This window comes from Benincasa hispida, unplaced genomic scaffold (assembly GCF_027475165.1).
Source record: "Benincasa hispida cultivar pf3 unplaced genomic scaffold, pf3_genome.v1.1 HicScf1848, whole genome shotgun sequence".
NCBI lineage: Eukaryota > Viridiplantae > Streptophyta > Magnoliopsida > Cucurbitales > Cucurbitaceae > Benincasa > Benincasa hispida.
The window spans coordinates 1,418,037-1,439,746 of record NW_028326240.1 but is presented as its reverse complement, the minus strand read 5'-3'; the positions used below and the strand labels follow the sequence as shown (position 1 = coordinate 1,439,746).

Genomic DNA, 21,710 nt, shown 5'->3' with positions numbered 1-21,710 from the left:
AAATATAAAGTTAGAATCGAGATACAAGAAATTCATTCTTGACTTCGATATGTTCAAATAATCAAACTATGAATTTAATACATAAGTTTGATTAAAATTTATGATAAAGTTTGGGACCTGGCCAAACTTTAAGAAAAGGTTCAAGTTTTCATCCCCAATTTATTCTGATTTGGAGACAAAAACTTAAAAATTTAAATTTAGAAATTTGGAATATGACCAAAGTTTAATTTAAGAAAAAATTCAAGTTTTGTCCCTAATTTAATTTGATTTGGAGATAAAACTATTAAAAAAAATTTGAATTTAAAATGAAATTTAGACTATTGCCAAATTTTTAATTTAAGAAAAATTTCAAGTTCTATCCCTAATTTAATTTTATTTAGAAATAAAAACTTAAATTTTGCATTTTAAAAAAGAAATTTAGAATATGGCCAAATTTTTAATTTAAAAAAAATTTCAAGTTTTATCCCCAATTTAATTTGATTTGGAGATAAGAATTTAGAAATTTGAATTTAGTATGAAATTTGGAATATGACTAAATTTTTAATTTAAGATACTTGAGACTTTGTCCCAAATTTAATTTGACTTTGAGGATAGAAGGTTAAATTTGGATGATTTGAATTTGAAATAAAATTTGGAATATGCCCAAATTTTAATGAGAGATTAATTGAATTTTTTTATCCTCAATTTATTTTGATTGAAGATAAAAACTCAACTTCGATAATTTGTATTTGGAATAAAATTTGAAATATGGTCATGGGATGAATTTTAGATCTTTTCCATAATTCGATTTGGAAATAGGGATAAGAACATAAATTTGGATGGATTTGATATAAAATTTAAAAGATGCCCAAAATTTTAATTTGAGATTTTATCTACAATTTAATCTCAAAGTTGAATAAAATTTGGAATATGTCCAAAGGTTGATTGAAGATAAATTTGAGAACAAAATCTAATAAAATCAAATTAAATAGGAAATTTAATTATTTTTTAAAAAAATTTAATTTAAAACTGGGATAGAATCAAATTATGAAATCTAATATTTTAAATCAAATCTTTATTTGATTTTGATTTCCTAATTTGTTAGGAACCTGAGAACCTTTATAAATAGGACCTTAAACCCGAGAACCTTTATAAATAGGACCTCAAATCCCTGCATTATCCTCATTCCCTCTTCTTCTGAACTTTCCTTTATCTTCTTTTCCTCCTTTCCTTTCTCATCTCTCTCTTTTTTTTTTCTTTTTCTTTTTTCTTTCTCTCTTTTTTCTCTTTTTTTACCCACATTATTTTTTATTTCTTTCTTTTTTTGTTTTGTTTGTTTCTTTTCTTTCTTTTCTTTCTTTTCCTTTGATTTTTTTTCTTTTTTTCTTTTTTTCTTTTTTTAAAAAAACTAACTTGCCCCTTGCTCTTTTTTATAGGAGTTAGAATTACCAGCAAAGAACTGCTAGCAACCTGCACTTTAAAGGGCCAAAAGGTGGGTTCTTTTTTCATTTTTTTTCTTATATATATGTACATATATTTATATATTAGCAGGGGGCTTTTGATATGTGATTTCCGACTCCACCAGCAACGATCTGACTCCTACTAGACACAACCTCAGTGTGGGTGACTGTGTGGCCTACAGGGGTGGTCGTCATCTCCGCCAACAACGATCTGACACCTGTTAGACACAATCCCTATGTGGGTGACTGTGTAGCTTGCAGGGGTGGTCGCCAGCTCCGCCAACAACGATTTAATTCCTGTTATACGTAGCCCCTACGTGGGTGACTACATAGCCTACAGGGGTGGTCGCCAGCTCTGCCAACAACAATCTAATTTCTGCTATACGCAGCCCCTATGTGGGTGACTACATAGCCTGCAAGGGTGGTCACTAGCTCCGCCAATAACGATCTGACTCCTGCTAGACACAACCCCTATGTGGGTGACTGTGTAGCTTGTAGGGGGGGTTGCCAACTCTACCAACAATGATCTGACTCCTGTTAGACGCAACCTCTATGTGGGTGACTGCGTAGCCTGCCAGCTCCACCAACAACGATTTGACTCTTGCTAGATACAACCCTAAGTGTGGGCGACTGTATAGCCTGCAGGAGTGGTTGTCAGCTCTCAACGATCTGACTCCTGCTAAACACAACTTCTTTGTGCTAGCTGTGTAGCCTGCAGAGGTGATCGCCAGCTCTACTAGATGAACCAAACTTGATCTTGAATATGAGGCGAAGCTAGGAAGACCAGACGCGATTCTGCAGATGAGGTGAAGACAGACGGACCAAACTTGATCTTGCATATGAAGCAGAGCCAGGAAGATCGAACTTGATCTCGCATTTGTGGCAAAGGTAGGAGAACCAGACTTTATTTTCAGAGATGAGATGGAGCTATAGCAACATTTTTGTAGAAAAGGTGAAGTTGCAACAACATTTTAGAGAGGAGGCAAAGCTGCAACAACATTTTAGAGAATGAACGAAGCTTGCACCAACATTTTGGAGAGGGGGTGGAGCTCACTAACATTTTTGGGGAGGAAGCAAAGTTGCACAAACATTTTGGAGAAGGAAGGAAGTTGCACCAATATTTTGGAGAAGAAACAAAGCATTCAAACTTGACTTTGAAGAGGAAATGGTGAAACCTGTGAATTGGAAGATGGAAGAGCATCGGTGAAGCCTCTAAACTTAAAGATGGAGGAACATCGACGGATCCTCTGAACTCGAACATGGAGGAGTATTAACGAAACCTCTGAGCTCGAAGATGGAGGGTCATCGATGAAACCTTTGAACTTAAAGATGGAGAGGCACCGACGAAGCCTTCACACTTGAATATGGAGAAGCATTGATGAAACCTCTGAACTTGAAGATGGAGGAGTACCAACGAAGCCTCTAGATTTGCAGATGGAAAAGCACCAGTGAAGCCTCTAGACTTGAAGATGAAGAAGCATTAATTAAGCTTCTGAACTTGAAGATAGAAGGGTATCGACGAAGCCTTTAAAATTGAAGATGAAGGAGCATCAACAAAGCCTTTGAGCTTTAAATTTGATAAAGCATTGACAAATCCTTCAATCATGAATTTTAATAAGCATCGGTAAAGTCTCTGAATTTTAATTTAAAGAAGCATCAGCAAAACTTCTGAACTTAATCTTGAAGAACGTCTATAGTTGAAGAAGAAGAGTCGAACTATAGACAAGTGATGCTTCAAATTTGAAGTGATGAACGCCCAACACTTCTTCTTTATTTAAGTGAATGAAAAGATAATTGAATTTTTAACGATAACCTTATTGTATACATCCAACCTGTGTAGCATCATACAGACGATTTGCATCTTTAATTTTTTGCATTGCCCCTAGTAGAGATGAATATCTTCAATTTGTCGTGTTGCCCCCAGTAGAAATGAACATCTTCATTCTGTCATGTAGCGCCATACGTAAGGTGATTATGGTACCCTTTTTTTTATAGACTGAACTTAAATTTCTTTAAGTTGCCTATGTACCCTCGAAAAAAAGGATCAAGTCATGACGTAGTTCAAATGTTTTTTTTTTTTTTGGTTGTTCACCTTTTAAGCTCATGCAGGTCAAGAGCAACATGTGGTTTAGGGTCTTATGATGAGGAGTTCTTTTTTTTTTTTTTTTTTTTTATAATTAACATTCGTTAAGCGTAAAACTTCTTGAAAAAATTGTCATTGATTGGGTCAATTCTTAGTCCGTCTTGATCAACACTCTTGTATGCTCCATTTGTATAAACTTCTTTGACGACATAGGGCCCATCCCATTTAGGTGTGAACTTATTTCCCGTATGTCTCGTTGTGTTAATAGGTCTTCTTAAGTAAGCACTAGATCACCGACTTGAAAAGATCGAGGCTTTAGGTGCCCATCAAAAGCCTTAGACATTCATGCTTGGAAACACTCCAATGCTTGTTGAGCTTCTAGTCGTTTTTCGTTCAGTGCTTCCAACTCTTGGAGACGTAGCTTGGCATTGTCTTCTGTAGTCAATCCTTCTTGTACTGTCATTCTTAGTGATGGAATTTCTCTTTCCAAAGGAAGGACAACCTCTACCCCACAAACAAGAGAGTACGGAATGACTTCTATAAGGCTACGATGAGTGGTGCGATAAGCCTACAGCAGTTCAACGATCTTTTCTTGCCAATCTCTTTTGGACTTAGAGATAATTTTTTCAGCAGCAGGTTGCACAACATCTTGTTGAATGCCTCTGCCAACCCATTTGCAAGAGCATTATACATGAACGACTTGTACTGCTTGAATTTGAATTTCTGACACAACCTTGTCCATCAAGCTATTGGAGAACTGCCTCTCATTATCTATCACGATTTGATGGGGGATACCGTACCGATAGATGATGTGAGTTTGGATAAAGTCCACCACATTTTCTTTCTTAGCTTCCTTTAAAGCGATATCCTCAACTTATCTTGAAAAGTAGTCAGTGGCTACATGGATATAAGAATGCCCTGCTAATGACTTAGGCGTTATAGGGCCAACAAAATCAAGCCCCCATGCTTCAAAAGGCCACGAAGCTATAGTCGGATGCAGAGGCTCGGGCGGTTGATGAATGAAATTTGCATGCTATTGACAAACTTCGCACTTCTTTGCGTATTCCATTGAATCTTGGATCATACTCGGCCAGTAGTAGCCCATCCTTTTCAGTTGGAACTATAGCTTTGGTTCAGATTGATGCGTGTCGCATACGCCTGAATGCGCTTCTTTCAAAGCCTTCATTGACTCCTCTTTTTTGAGGCATTGAAGGAAGAGTCCTTCAAGGGATCAGCGGTATAAGACCCCTTTGTAGTAAATGAAATGCGCAGCCCTCCTTCGAATCTCGATTTTATAGTGAGGGTCATCCACAATGTTGGGACTGGTGTCCTAATTCTCCCAGAGTCTCGTAGTTTGTAATCTATACACATTGTTATGAATAAAATGAGAGTTATTTTATTTGGCATTTACTCATATCCAATAAACAAATCTCCATGGTTATTGTATGTAAACTTAAGCATGTATATGAGATATACAAGTGGATCATGCCTTAAGTGATAACCTAAATAGGTCTGTAGTATAAGAATTAAGGAGGGATACCTGATCCTTGTGACACTACGGATACGACCCGCTTTGTAGAGGTTTGCAAGTATTGTGTGTAGGAATGTATCAGCAACAGTGGAAGCATAGGGATCATCTAAGCACTCAAATTCACTAATTTTGGCAAAATATAAAGCATGCTCTTGTAAAAAACAAGTGAGTTTCAAGACATACCTCTTATATAACTTTTTCAAAGCTCCTTCTCCAGTTGCTATCTTCTCCGAATCTTGTTACAGACCACCACAAGATCTTCCCCATTATTCTCTTGGTCCTCTAGATTGAGTTGTGGGACTCAAAACAAGCTTGAATCAAGGGATGAAGAAGAAAAGTTCACAGCAGTAATCTTAGTGAAGAACCCTTTCTTCAACCCGAATTTTCTCTAAAATTCTCTATAGATTGCATGCCCAAATTTCACATCAATCTTTTCATTATATTGCAAATCAACATGCAAAGGATAGAGTTGCATAAATTGCAGCTCATGCTTGGAGAAGACAAGGCAAAGATTATGCTATTTGTGTGAGCAAGTTGAAAGATGGATAATGGAAAATCAACTTTTTCCATTTTGTATTTTGTTTTTCTCTTTTTCAATTTTATCTCAAAAATCAAAACTTGATTTTAAAATTCATTTTGATTTTAAAACTGAAAAATAAAATTAATTTCATAAATTAATTTTAAATAAAACTTAATTAACTTAATATAAAATATTAAATTAATTTTTACACAAATCCATATTTATATATTTAAATCATATTTAAATATATAAATTCTCCTATTTCGTTTAATTCTCAAAATTAAATACCTAATTATATCTCATATAATTACTAATTCCCTTAATTCTAATTTGAACGTTTTAAATTAACTTATCACGTTATTCTACAACTAATCCGTTACGAGCTAGTAGGGCGACCTCGCGGACCTATAGATCATGGGCTCCAACGATCCGCTATTAATTGGCTAAACCCATTAGACAAGATTAATCCCCATTCTTAACTAATGGGTCACTGCACTAAAGCCCATAGTTGCACTCCCCTCACTGTAGATATATTATGTCCACATTATTTAACCATAATCAGCAAGTCGACCTTTCAAAGGTTGTTCGTAATAACGGCTGGGTCAAATATCTATTTTACCCCCGAGATTACGTTTTATTTCTCAAGTTCCTACTGGTCCTCTAATGAACAACTGGTTTGTGATCCGATCACTAAACCAAACTCTTTCAGTGCAATGAGAGGGTGAGACCCCTTGTTCAAGACCTGGATTCAGTACTTAAGAGAACAACCTTTGTTCTATCCCTAAATCGGGTAGGTGTGAACTCCATCTTGCACCCTATGTCCCCAGTTATCTATTACGTCTTATCCCTGAAATAGGAGTCTTATTGAGCCGGCGCTGTTGAGCCAACCCTCACCTATGAAAATCTAAGGGCAATCCCCAATAAACAGGAGTTCATAGTTAACTCAGGATTAAGATTGAGTTACCCAGGTCATCTAGGTGAAATAGTCAGTCTTATACAGTAAACAACGTTATAAAGTAAGAGTGACTTATTTCTTGGTCCGATCTTATGCAAACTCATTGTATAGAACGCCCCCACTACTCATGTCATAACATGTACGAATTAGGATCACATCGTATATAGCACTTTACAACTCTTTATAACAACTACAGAATAGGCTACATCCAATGGTGTTACCAGAATAAGGTACCCAATCTTATTCATGTACCATAGATCATTTTGACTATTTACTCGAACTTGATCCATTCTTATGTCTCCACATAAAGTTTAAGTACTCATACAATACTCATGGGTCTTAGTTTATTGGATTTTGACTTTCATACAATTTATGAAATCAATAATAAGTATATTGATTATAGAATATGTTTATCATTTTACAAAGAGTTTAGGACATAAAACCCAACATTGTGAACTACTACAGATGGTAGATCCTGACCATTTATGTGGAGAAATGCGAGCGAGGGTGTCCTATACAAAGAGTTTATATAATACTGAACCACGAGATGATTCGTCTCTGTATATAACGTCGTTGATATTTGAGACTTACATCTCACCTAAACGACCATAGGTTACATGACCTCAATCCTGAGTGTTTTCGGAACTTCAGCCTTTGAGGGCAGGCATTTGATTAGTATGGGTGAGAGTGGCCAGATTGCCAACTCAACATGCCTACTTTTTTGGGGATTTGTCTGATTTGGGAGCTGGGAACTCAGTTACACAAGATGGAATTCACTCCTTCCCCAAAGCAAGGGTAAGTAAATAGATTGCTCCCTTAAGGGATGATTCCGGGTCTTGAACATAGTGGCTACAACTTCTCTTTGGAAGAGAGGACTCAGTCATAGTAGGACTATGACTTATGTTCATTAGAGGGATCAGTGGTACTTAAGGAGTTAGGTGTAACTACAGAGGCATAACAGTTATTTGTCCAGATGTACTTACGAGGGATCTGTAAAGGGTTATCGCACTGTTGATTGGTTGATATAGACACATAATATATTTGTAGTAAGGAGAGTTCAACTGCCGGTCTTTAGTGGAGTGTCTGACAGTTAACGGATGGTGGATCCCGTGACTAAAGAGTTTATTCAGTTATTTACGTACCGTTGGAGCTTCGAGCTACAGATCCCCTTGGTAGCTCAATGGATTCAAGTTGAGAATCAGTTTTTAGTGTTGATTTGAAATGTTCAAATTGACAAGAGAAAATTCAATTATATATGATATGGTCGATGTGATGTATTAGATACATCAAGCGGAGGATTAATGTAAATGAGATTTACATTAAGTACCATGAAATAGAAAAAGAACTATGGTTTATATGTTTTATGAGATGAAATATTAAAACTATAGGTTATAAATATAGTATGGTAAGTTGGTTATCATATATATTTATAATAATATTAATTATTGGATAATTATATCTTTTTCTCTAATAACCAATTGAGTGGGAGGTTATTGATAGTTTCATGGTAACCGTGAGATAAAAAGAAAAATGTTTTCCTAAATTTAGTTGTTGTTGAAAAGAGATTTTCTATTCTCATAAATTACTCACGAAAAGACTATCAAGTGAATTAGATTCACTAAACGATAGTTGAAGAGAGACTAAATGATCGTGGAGTGACACTACACGATAGTTCACACAGCTGGCCATTAGCTAAACTATCTGGAACGTTTGCTAAACGATCGCATAGCAGTTGTTAAACAATTGGGCATTGTTTATACAGTAGACCTTTTCATCTCCCACTTGCTCAATCGTTTATACGATTGTTCTTCCTCAGATCTCGTTCTCTAACCAAGTCTATATAGAGCCTACACTTCTGGATTCTCACACCGAGAATAACAAGGTAGCCATTGTGGTGGTGTCGTACTTAACTCGACTAAGTCGAGGTTTTTGGAGGTCATTCCTTGTGTTCGTGATCTTTGGGATCATTGTGTTCGAGATTGTTGTTGATCGTGCAGTGTTCCGGTCACTGTGTTCGAGCATTCCCGTGTTGCAGTCTTGGAGATTGTACGAGCATTCGTGATTGAGGGAGTTTGAAGATGAGTATTTAAAGGTATATTTATTCTTTCCCTTGATCGTATTAAAAACATGTTGTGATTTCGAATGTTGCATGACCAGTTAGTTTCCGTTAGCCAATTGTAATTGTGTATGTTCAAATATGAATGGAATTTGGAATGATCATTCCGCTTCTCATGGAAATCCTCATGTCCGATTTCCTTCACAGAAACCTTCCATGCTCAAGGTAATCTACAATAGGCTGCTGCCAGTCTTCCTCGTCGGTTAAGCAGACTGATACCGCATTAATGTCCTCACATGCGATCTCAATCGGAGGTATAACCCACCTTCGTCAAAGTGATATACTAAGAGATACATCGTCCAAAACTGTCAGGGTAGCAGCTAAGTTTGCCAAATGTTTGCCTTCTTATTTTTCGTCCTCGGGACATGCTCCAATGCCACACTCTCGAATTTTTCCATCAATTTTTAGGCATAGATGAAGTAGAGCTTCAAGTCGTCATGCTTCACATCATATTGGCATAAGAGCTGATTAATTACCAACTTTGAGTCACCGAAAATCTCTATGTAGGATACCCCAATCTCCAAGGCCATTTAGAGGCCGATTATGAAGTCTTGGTATTCAGCGACATTGTTCGAGCACAATTCAGTAAGTGTGAAGCTATAAGGCAGCATGTGCTTTTCTGACAAAATGAGGATGATGCCTACCCCCGCACCACTTCTCTGGGCCGCACAATCAAAGAACATGACCAAAGACCCCATGATTTCTGTGAAGAGAACTTCATCGTCAGGCAAGTCTTCACTTAACTTCCAATCTGATGGAATCGGGTGATCTGCCAAGAAGTCGGCCAATGTTTGCCCTTTAATCGCCTTTTGCAGCACATAAACGATGTCTTATTGCTAAAGCATGATTGCCAACTTAGCTAAACGCCCTGAGATGATTGGCCTAGATAGAACGTATTTGATGGGATCGGCTTTCAAAATTAAACATATTGTGAAGGCTTGCATGTAGCATCTCAACTTATCTATAGAAAAGAAGAGTGTAATATATGTTTTCTCAATATGAGAATAGTTAATCTCAGCTCCGTTTAAGGTCCTGCTTAGGGAGTAGAGAGCATATTCTTTTCCTTTCTCTCATTCTTATTTCAACAATACCCCCGACGATTCCTCTTGCGTTGTGATGTACAATATTAATGGCTTGCCTGCTATTAGGGCTCCTAAGACAAAAGGACTGAGCAGGTACCTCTTTATGCTATCAAAGGTATTTTGGCAGGCCTCATCCCATTCAAAATTTTCTCCCTTTCTCATTAGTCTCTGAAAGGGTTGACACCGCCCCTGCCAGATTAGAAATAAACCTTTGGATGTAGGACAGACGTCCTTGCAGACTTCTCAAGTCATGTAGATTCCTTAGCCTCGGCATCTTTTAGATGGCATTGATCTTAGATTGATCTATCTCTATCCCTCGATGTCTCACAAAGAAGCCCAGAAACTTCCTTGAGGTTACGCCAAACGCACATTTGAGAGGGTACATTTTTAACTGGTACTTTCGCAGAAGATCGAACACAGTTCATAGATCTCTCAAGTGGTCTTGTCGTCATTTGTTCTTGACCACAAGGTCATCCACATAGTATTCTACGTGTTTCTGCAACTGAAGGAAATCAGACATGAGGATTTCCATGAGCAGTGGAAGGATCGTTCCAAATTCCATTTGAAATTGAACACAAACAATTCCAGTCACAAAAAATGGAAACTAACAAGTCATGCAACAATTAGAAATTACAACATGCTAACAAGATAATCAAAGGATAGAGTATGCATACCTTTGAAAACTTATTCTTCAAACTCCCTCGATCAATCTACCAGCGTCCACAGCAACACAGCTCTCAAACACAACGACCGGTGCAACACGATCACCAGCACGAACATAACGATAAAAAACATAACGAAGACCTCCAAAACCTCGAAATCAATCGAGTTGAATGAGGACACCACCACAATGGTTACCTTGGTATTCTCGGTGTGAGAATCAAGGAGTTGTGGGCTCTGTATGAATTTGGTTAGAGGAAGAGACTAAAGGACAAAATCATGTAGACGATTGAGTAAGTGGGAGATAAGAGCTGTCTATCGTATAGATGATGTGCTGAATCGTGTAGAAGATGACAGCCTACGACCAGCTGAATGAACTATCGTATAGTCAATGTGCACGATCGTTTAGTCTCTTTACTAGTTATCACTTAGTAAACACTTTCACTTGATAGCTTTCAACGTGAGTTATTTCCGAATTAAGTAACTATTAATTTTAGGAAAACATTTTTCCTTTTATCTCACGGTTACCATAAAACCACCAATAACCTCCCACTCAATTGGTTATTAGAGAAAAAGAGATAATTATCAAATAATTAATATTATTACAAATAAATATAATAACTAACTCACCATATTATATTTATAACCTATAGTTTTAATATTTCATCTCATGAAACATATAAACCATAGTTCTTTTTTTTTTTTTTTTTTTTTTATGGCACTTAATATAAATCATATTTACTTTAATCCTTCACTTGATGTATCTCATACATCACACTAATTATATCACATATAATTGAATTTCCTCTTGTCAATTTGAACATTTCAAACTAACACCAAGAATTGATTCTCAACTTGAATCCATTGAGCTACCAAGGGGATCTTATGGACCTGTAGTTTGAAGCTCCAACGGTATGTGAATAACTGACTAAACCCTTTAGTCACGGGATCTACCATCTGTTAACTGTCGAGCACTCCACTAAAGACTGACAGCTGCACTCTCCTTACTATAGATACATTTTGTGTCCATATTAACCAATCAATAATGCGATAACCCTTTACAAATCGTTCATAAGTACAACTGTCTAATTTACTATTTTGCCCTTGTAGTTACATCTAATTCCTTAAGTATCACGGATCCCTCTAATGAACATAAGTCATAGTTCTACTATGACTTAGTCCTCTCTTCCAAAGAAAGGAGATGGCTACTATGTTCAAGACCCGGAATTAGCGCATAAGGGAGAAATCTATCTACTTTTACCTATTTCGGGGAAAGAGTGAATTCCATCTTGTGTAACTGAGTTCCCAGCTCCCAAATTAGACAAATCCCCAAAAAGGTAGGATTGATGAGTTGGCAATCTGGCCACTGTCACCTATACTAATCAAAGGACCACCCTCAAAGGTAGGAGTTTTCAAAATACTCAGGATTAAGGTCATATCACCTATGGTCGTTTAGGTGAAATGTAAGTCTCAAGTATCAACGGTGTTATATAAAGAGACTAGTCATCTCGTGGTCTGATCTTATACAAACTTTTTGTATAGGACGCCCTCGCTCGCATGTCTCCACATGAATGGTCAGGATTAGACCATCTATAGTAGTTCACAACACTTGTAAACCTCTACAAAGCGTTCCGTATTCGTAGTGCCACAAGGGTAAGGTATCCCTTCTTTATCCTTATACTATAGACCTTTTTAAGTTATTACTTAAGGCATGATCCACTTGTATATCTCATATATATGCTTAAGTTTACGTACAATAAACACGTATCTTTGTTTATTAGATATGAGTAAATGCAAAAATAAAATAACTCTTATTTTATTCATAACAATGTGTACAGTGTTTACAAACTACGAGACTCTAGGAGAATTAGGACACCAATCCCAACAATCTCCCACTTGTCCTAATGCCTCGAGAGACTAATGTACAATACATGAAAAAACAAGTACAATATACAATAAACTAGACATATCTATACCCTAGTATCATCTCCAAGTTGCCCTAGATAAGATGCCGCATATCCTATAGACCTAGACTCTCCAGATGACCCTCGAACACTTTACCTATGAGAGCCTTTGTAAACGGATCAGTAACGTTGTGCTCCGACATGATCTTCGTGACTATCACATCACCTCGATGCACAATCTCTCTAATCAAATAATATTTTCGTTCTATATGCTTGCCTCTATGATGACTCCAAAGTTCCTTCAAATTTGCCACAGCCCCGTCGTTATCACAATAAAGAGTGATCGGAAAAGTCATATTTGGAACAACTTCTAAATCTTTAAGGAATTTCCTCATCCTAACAGCCTTCTTAGCTGCTTCACAAGTGGCTACATATTTGACTTCCATAGTGGAGTTCGCGACGCATCCTTGCTTGATGTTTTGCCACACTACAACCCCTCCATTCAGAGTGACACTGACCCTGAATTCGATTTTCGAGAATCTCTATCAATCTGAAAGTCAGAGTCTGTGTATCTTGTAAGGATCAAATCTTTATGTCCATACACGAGCATGTAGTTCCTTGTTCTATGAAGATACTTAAGGATCATTTTGACCACCGTCCAGTGATCTAATCCTGGATTTGACTGATAACGGCTGATAATCCCTACTACATAGCAAATGTTAGGTCGAGTACATAACATTGCATATATTAAGCTTCCAAAAGCTAAAGCATAGGGAATCCGTCTCATCTTCTCGACCTCTTGAGGTGTCTTAGGACATAGATCCTTAGCAAAACAATTCCATGCCTGAAGGGTAACAAACCCCTCTTGGAATCCTGCATCCTATACCTGATCAACATTTGATCGATGTACGATGCCTAAGACAAGGCTAACCTCTTGTTCTTACGATCCCGAATGATCTGGATCCCTAGAATATACTATGGCTCTCCCAAATCTTTCATTTAGAATTGGGTGGCTAGCCACTTCTTAATGTCAGTCAGAAAACTTATATCATTCCCAATGAGTAGGATATCATCCACATACAATACTAGGAAAGCTACTAAGCTGTTGATGATCTTCTTGTAAATACAAGGCTAATCAACGTTCTGATCAAAACCAAATGATTTGACCGCACTGTCCAATCTAATGTTCCACGATCTAGACGCTTGTTTCAGCCCATAAATGGACCTATTAAGCTTACAAACTCTTTGCTCTTGATCTAGAACGATGAACCTCTTTTGTTGAGTCATGTAGATGGTCTCCTCAAGATTACCATTAAGAAAGGCAGTCTTGGCGTCCATTTGTCATATCTCATAATCATAAAATGTGGCTATGGATAGGAGTATCCTAATAGACTTCAACATGACAACAGGTGAGAAAGTTTCCTTATAGTCTACTCCCTCAACCTGGGTATAACCCTTTGCCACGAGTCTAGCCTTAAATGTTTGCACCTTTCCATCTACACTTCGTTTTCGCCTGTAGATCCACTTACACCCTATAGTTTTTACCCCGTCAGGCTGATCTACAAGTTCCCAGACTTTATTGAAGTACATAGATTCCATTTCCTGGTTCATGGCCTTAATCTACTCATCTTTGTCAACATCCTTCATTGCTTGCTTATAAGACAATGGATCCTCGACCGCATCATCAGAAATAATGTTTTGGGCTTCAGTTAAACCCATCTAGCGTTCCAATGGGTTCACAATCCTCCCATTATGCCAAGGCAGTCTCAACTTTTGAGATGGTTGATTAGATGAACCGACCTCAACAACTCTTGTTGATCTATCGGTCTATTCAATAACTCTTGTTGAACCCTCAGTAGTCTCACTAGAAATCTCATGTAAAACAAGCTTACTTTGTGGTTTATGATCCTTGATGTGGTCTTCTTCCAATAAGATAGCATTTGTAGAAATAAACACTTTATTCTCATTCGGATCATAGAAGTATCCACTCCTCGTTTCCCTGGGATAGCCTACAAAGAGGCAAACTATCAAACGTGGTTCCAGTTTCTTCGGGTTAGTCACTAGCACATGGGCCAGACACCCCTATATCTTGAAGTGACGTAAACTACCTTTACGACCTCTCCACAGCTCAAAAGGTTTTTTCAAAATATAGCATTGTTCAAAATATAACATGCAGTCTCCACTGCAAAACCCCAAAACGAGTTTGGAAGATGAGCATAACTCATCATAGACCAAACCATATCGAACAAGGTTATGTTTCTTCTTTCTAATACACCATTCTACTGAGGTGTACCTGGGGCTGAGAGTTGGAACGTAATTCCATGTTTTATCATATAGTTCTAGAATTGGAGGTCCATATACTCTCCACCAAGATCAGATCATAGTGTTTTTATCTTCTTACCTAACAAGTTTTCAACTTCAGCCTTATACTCCTTGAACTTGTCAAGGGCTTCAGACTTACGTTGCATTAGGTAGAGATATCCGTACCTCGAATAATCATCTATGAAAGAGATGAAATATTCATACCCACCTTGAGCCTAACACTCATCGGACCACAGAGGTCTGAATGTATAAGCTCCAAGGTTTCCTTGGCTCTATAATTTTTTCCAGTAAAAGGTCGTTTGGTCATCTTGCCTTCAAAACATGATTCACACACCAGCAAAAAGTTTTCTTCTAAACTCTTTAGAAGTCCACATTTCACCAACCGCTCAATCATATTGAGGTTGATGTGACCTAACTGTAGATGCCAAATATGGGTGTTTTCCTTGGGAGAAGCCTTTGGTCTTTTAGCTGTTGTCACTGTACTGAATATTTCAATATTAAGCAAGGCTTTTATGATTAACAGCCTTAATACATATAAGTTATTTTCCATTGAACCAAAGCCAATCTCCATACCATTCTTGAAAATAAACACTTTACTCTCAGAAAATGAGACAGTGTAACCTTGTTCAATGAGACAAGAAATCGAGATTAAGTTTCTCTTGATATGAGGAACTACAAAAATATTATCCAGTAACAGATAATGTTTCTTGTCCAAAAATAACTTCAGCCTGCCTACAACAACAGTTGAAACAACCTCACCAGTACTGACTCGAAGAGTCATCTCTCCCTGTGGCAACAATTTCCAGGAACTAAATCCTTGATAAGAAGAACTGACGTGATTAGTAGAACTCGAATCAAGGATCCAGACAGATCATCATTCTCTGCCAAACACATCTCCAAGACCAATAAATCATATTTACTGTCTTTAGACATCCTCCTCTTTTGGAGAGTAGTGGGAACATTGTCAGACCCTAAATAAGCTCCAAGTTCCATGTCAGAGAACACTTCTCGTCGATGAACTTTAATAGAGTCAGCAACACTTGCTGTCTCTTTCTGGAGGTTAACTTGGGAACTGACACTACTGGTTTTGTCATCCATCCCTTTATGCTCAAAAAGTAAGAATGAATGTTCAAACAATTCTTGCAACGAGTCCATGATCTTACGTGCAATGACCATGTTCTCAACCCTTTTGGCCAAAGCATCAAGTATGCTAGCCACAATGTGAAGCCAGGCCAATGAGCCTTCATCCACACCTCATATGTATTACGAACATTTCGCGGTGCATCAAGGGTCGGGACTTGAGGACACTCCTCAACCATGACAAACTCGAGGTTGTTTACCACGAAATATGTTGTAAAGAACTCTTTCCATTGTATGAAATCGATCAAATTAGAGGCATTTAGCGGAAAATCAAACATGTTGCTGAAAAAACAAACACATTGACCTACATTAGGTTTTAACACATACTCGTTGAAAAACATAAAACATCTAATACAGTTTAGCAAAACTGAAATGAACCCTGTATGACATCTAGTTTTGCAATGACACTTCAAAGGTTAAGGAAAAAAGCCACCGAAGGGTGGTTAATTTATCCCTCCTCTGAATTGAGACCTCAACCAACCATTAATACTAGAACAACTCTTGCTCCCATAATGACTAGCCATTATTGATTTGGTCAAGAAATCATTAACTCACTTAACAATTTCTCGTAAGTGTGACCCGTCATTTTAGAACCTAGAGTTTCACCCCATGCAACCAATCCAAAGGGAAAAAATCATTTCTAGAGTTCACCTTGATATTGACCAACTGCACAAAACCCATTCGAAGGGGGACTCTCCCAGGGCGCCATGAGAGAGTGCAAGAATGATCTCATGGTGCGAACCAATGAAGGAGACCACAGAACGTCTTGACACACACCCTTCACCCACTTACTATAAATACTCTCTCCGTCCACCTTGATATTGACCCATACAAACACCATCTGAAGGGGGATGTTCCCAGGGCACCACGACGCCAAGCATGAATCTTATGGTGTGAACATTCAGGAGAAACATGAGTGAAATCATTAACATATCATATATATCTCTTCCTCCTACTGAGTATTTTATAACCTAGGGTTTAGTTTACTTAGAAAAAATACAGCTAAGGATTTTAACTAAGTGACTTTTTAGGTTTGCTCAAGAGTAACTTTTACCTTAGAAAGTTGAACAACTTTTGATCATCATCCATTAAACTTTTTAATGAAGTCTTTGATTAACTGTCGCATGCTTGCAGAAAATCTATCTAATTCACCTTTCCAGGTAGGTTCCCAGGTAGGGGTGTTTCGTTTCCGTCAGCTTAAGTACCCCAACCTAGACAGAACCCGCCTTAGACAAAAGGTCCCTTATAGATAGATTTAATACAATTTTAATCTTTTATGCCAATCAATTTAATCCTATTAAACCAATTTAAAAGATTAGAACTTAGGTATCTAATCGTATTATAACCTTGAACTTAGGTCTATCTCAATCCAATTTTAAAACCCTTTTAAAACATGAGTTTGCCTAAGTCCACATGCAACTCTTTCTTCTTGATTTTAGTTCTAATTTCTATTATAATGGTTATAACAGAAACAACCAAAACCATCCACAACGCAAAGCAAACACATACAAGGCATTCATAACTTTTATAAATTAGCCTAAGTGTCATGCACCATGCATTGTTCATTCATTGCTATTTTTATATAACACTTATACAACCAAGCAATGAACCAAGCAAACATGCTTCCATTCACCCTTACATTATTATGCTTATAATATAAAGATGATGCATGAATATGCTTACTGCATAAATATAACTCTTATATTTCATGATACATGCGCATGCTGTCTCGTAATTTCATCATGCCATATTATAACACTTATAATATACGATGCATGAATAATTGCATAACCTAAGGTGGGTTTCAAATCTATATGTCATACACTATGCCATATAAACCACATACATCTCATGTACATTAAGTAAAAGTTGATGAACTGGGATAATTAGCCTCAAAATTCTAAAAATCAAAGCTAACTATTACAAATAGTTAAGAGTCTCTGGTTCAAATAGGCGAACCAGGTCTTGAACCATTCGGGCGAAAGAATGCATCTCCTTTGATCGTGTACCAAACACCTTGTGATCGCCTACATAAAAGAGTAAACGCTTTACTCAATCATTGACCAACGCTTTCTGAGCTAAACGATTGTTCATCAACAATCGTGTACCTTAACTATGCGATGAAGCATAAAGTATGCGATCATGCAGCACGTAATGTACAACACAAGCTGTAAACAATCATCTAAATGACAATGATGCGGTGAAGCACAATCGTCTAAACGATCACCGAGCAAGCACAAGGTATCGCATAACGGGTGATCGTGTAGTCAGTGACTATGCGATGAAACATGAAAACTACACGATCATTTAGTGTGCACGTCTTTTAATAAACGATGAGCATCAAATGCTCTATACACAATCGTCTACCTCCAGAGTCCATGCCATCGGGCAACCAACACTACGCGATAGAGTAAACGTTTTACCCCATCATTTAGCATTAGCTAAACGATCGTTTAGTAAATACTACACGATTGCACAAAAAATTTCTACACGATCGTTTAGCCAAATCCCAACGATCATTTACCTGAAGCCACATGATACGACCAAACCTTGATCTTCTTCCTCGATGAGAACCACATCTCCATGCTTCGAAACTTCATCACGAACAACTCAACTAACTCAAACACTTTGAATTACAGACTCGGTTGCTTGTTAATTATGCCCAAAAACACAGGGGCCTTTACAAATTAACATTTTGTAATTTTTTTTTTTTTTAAAAAAGCTTTAAACAGAGGTAATTAACCCATAAAAATTCATCAACACTATCCACAAACGCATTTAACATTTAAACGCAATGCAGAAAACCCACCATGACTGTAAACAAGTTCAAAACAGAAGTTAAATTTAGAATATCAGAACAATCTGCCTCTAATACCAATTGAAGAAAATTAGACATGAGGATTTCCATGAGCAGAAGAAGGATTGTTCCAAATTCTATTCGAAATTGAACACAAATAATTATAGTCACAAAAAATGGAAACTAACAAGTCATGCAACAACTAGAAATTACAGCATGCTAACAAGATAATCAAGGGATATAGTATGTGTACCTTTGAAGACTCATTCTCCAAAGTCTCTCGATCAATCTACTAGCGTCCACAACAATATAAACCTCGAATGCAACGACCGGTGCAACACGATCACTAGCACAAACATAACAAACACAATGACCACGAACCCAACAAACGGCCTCCAGAACCTCGAAATCAATCGAGTTGAGTGAGGACACCACCACAATGATTACCTTCATATTCTCGGTGTGAGAATCCAGGAGTTATGGGCTCTGTATGAACTTGGTTAGATGAAGAGATTAGAGGACAACAATCGTGTAGATGATTGAGCAAGTGGGAGATAAGAGTTTTATATCATATAGATGGTGTGCTCAATCGTGTAGAAGATGGCAGCCTATCGTATAGACAATGCCACACGATCATTTAGCTACGACCAACTGAATGAACTATCATATAGTCAATGTGCATGATCGTTTAGTCTCTGTACTAGCTATCGCTTAGTGAAACACTTTCACTTGATAGCTTTCACCGTGAGTTATTTTTTTAATTAAGTAACTTTTAATTTTAGGAAAATATTTTTCCTTTATCTCACAGTTACTATAAAACCACCAATAACCTCCCACTCAATTGGTTATTAGAGAGAGATAATTATCAAATAATTAATATTATTATAAATATATATGATAACCAACTTACTATATTATATTTATAACCTATAGTTTTAATATTTCATCTCATGAAACATATAAATCATAGTTCTTTTTCTATTTTATGGTACTTAATGTAAATCACATTTACATTAATCCTCCACTTGATATATCTCATACATCACACCAATTATATCATATATAATTGAATTTTCTCTTGTCAATTTGAACACTTTAAACTAACACCAAGAACTAATTCTCAACTTGAATTCATTGAGCTACCAAGAGGACCTTATGGACCTGTAGTTTGAAGCTCCAATGGTACGTGAATAACTGACTAAACTCTTTAGTCACGGAATTCACCATCCGTTAACTGTCGGGCACTCCACTAAAGACTTGCAAATGCACTTTCCTTACTACAAATATATTTTATGTCCAAATTAACCAATCAATAGTGTGATAACCTTTCACAGATCACTCGTAAGTACAGTTGGGCCAATTTATCGTTTTGCCCCTGTAGTAACATCTAACTCCTTAAGTACCACTGATTCCTTTAATGAACATAAGTCATAGCATAAGTCATAGTCCTACTATGACTTAGTCCTCTTTCAAAGAAAGGATGTGGCCACTATGTTCAAGACCCGGAATCAGCGCTTAAGGGAGCAATCTATCTACTTACCCCTGCTTCAGGGAAGGAGTGAATTCCATCTTGTGTAACTGAGTTCCTAACTCCCAAATCAGACAAACCCTCGAATAGGCTTTTTGAGTTTGCAATCTGGTCACTCTCACCCATACTAATCAAAGAACCGCCCTTAAAGACAGAAGTTCCTGAAACACTCAGGATTAAGATCATGTCACCTATTGTCGTTTAGGTGAGATGTAAGTTTCAAGTATCAACGACGTTATGTAAAGAGACTAGTCATCTTGTGGTCCGGTCTTATACATACTCTTTGTATAAGACACCCCCACTCGCATGTCTCTACATGAATTGCCAGGATCAGACCATCTGTAGTAGTTCACAACACTTATATACCTCTACAAAGCGGGTCGTATCCGTAGTGTCACCAAGGTAAGGTATCCCTCCTTTATCCTTATACTACAGATCTTTTTAGGTTATTACTTAAGGCATGATCTACTTGTATATCTCATATACATGCTTAAGTTTACATACAATAACCACAGATCTTTGTTTATTGGATATGAGTAAATGCAAAAATAAAATAACTTTTATTTTATTCATAACAATGTGTACAGTGTTTACAAACTACAAGACTCCGTGAGAATTAGGATACCAATCCCAATAACAACATATCGTCAAACACCTTCTGCATGACACGTTCATAAGTGGCGTCAGCATTCTTCAACCCGAAGGGCATTATCTTGTAGCAAGATATCCCTTTTGGGGTTCGAAATGCCGTCATTTCCTCATCTGCAAGGGCCATTCATATCTTGTTATACCCAAACGATCTGTCCATGAAGGATAAGGCCTCATGTCCGTTGTCGCATCGACCATGATCTCTGTGATGGACAATGGAAAATTGTCTTTCAGGCATGTGCTGTTTAGGTCACGAAAGTCCACGCAGACACGAAGCTATCCATTCTTTTTTCTAACTGGGACAATGTTGGCTATCCACATTGGGTATTTGACTTCGCAGATGAACCCTGCTTCAATCAGCTTATTGATTTCAACCTCAATTTGGGGGATAAGTTTCGGCCGAACGCATCGTTGAACTTGCTTAACGGGTCGACACCCTTGTTTGATTGCAAGATGGTAGACTGCTACCTTCGAATCTAGTCTCGACATCTCTTTGTATGACCAAACGAAAACATCCCTGTATTCGGTGAGCAAACTCATATATTCGCCCGATTCCTTTTACGAGAGGGATGTACTGATTAAAGTCAGTCGCGACTCTTCTGCTATGCCTAGATTTACCTCTTTGAGCTCGTCCTACGTGGATTGACCACCGTCCTCTAGACACTATGGAGCATCCTCCACTTCCTCCTTAGTCATATCATCTTCGGATTCTTCGGTGACGGTGATGTGGTGGCATGAAGTTTGATCCTCCTCTTACTCTAAATTTCCATCCTGAAAGTTGGTGAACACAACGTCATGCCTCTTTACCTTGAGCGAGGCTTCGCTTGTGTTTAAAGTAACGAAGGTCTTTCTCTTCATTCGTGAGGGGACGATACTACGAATTTCTCCGTCACTTCTTGCCTCACCTGATAGTCTCTTGTTCGATGGCCTTTCAGCGTCTTTAAGGTCGAGGAGTCGCCAAATTGACGCCTAGGGTATCGACCCC

General features: G+C 37.6%; 1 protein-coding gene across 1 annotated transcript in view; it reads right to left on the bottom strand.

The window, feature by feature from the left end:
- Window positions 1–20,852, bottom strand: part of LOC150030534 (uncharacterized) — a 25,074-nt gene extending 4,222 nt beyond the window's left edge. Inside the window, exon 1 of the mRNA XM_090309620.1 lies at window positions 20,703–20,852. Coding sequence (XP_090165746.1) covers window positions 20,703–20,852 — 150 coding nt within the window. The remainder of the gene's footprint in view (window positions 1–20,702) is intronic.
- Window positions 20,853–21,710: the final 858 nt, after the last annotated feature.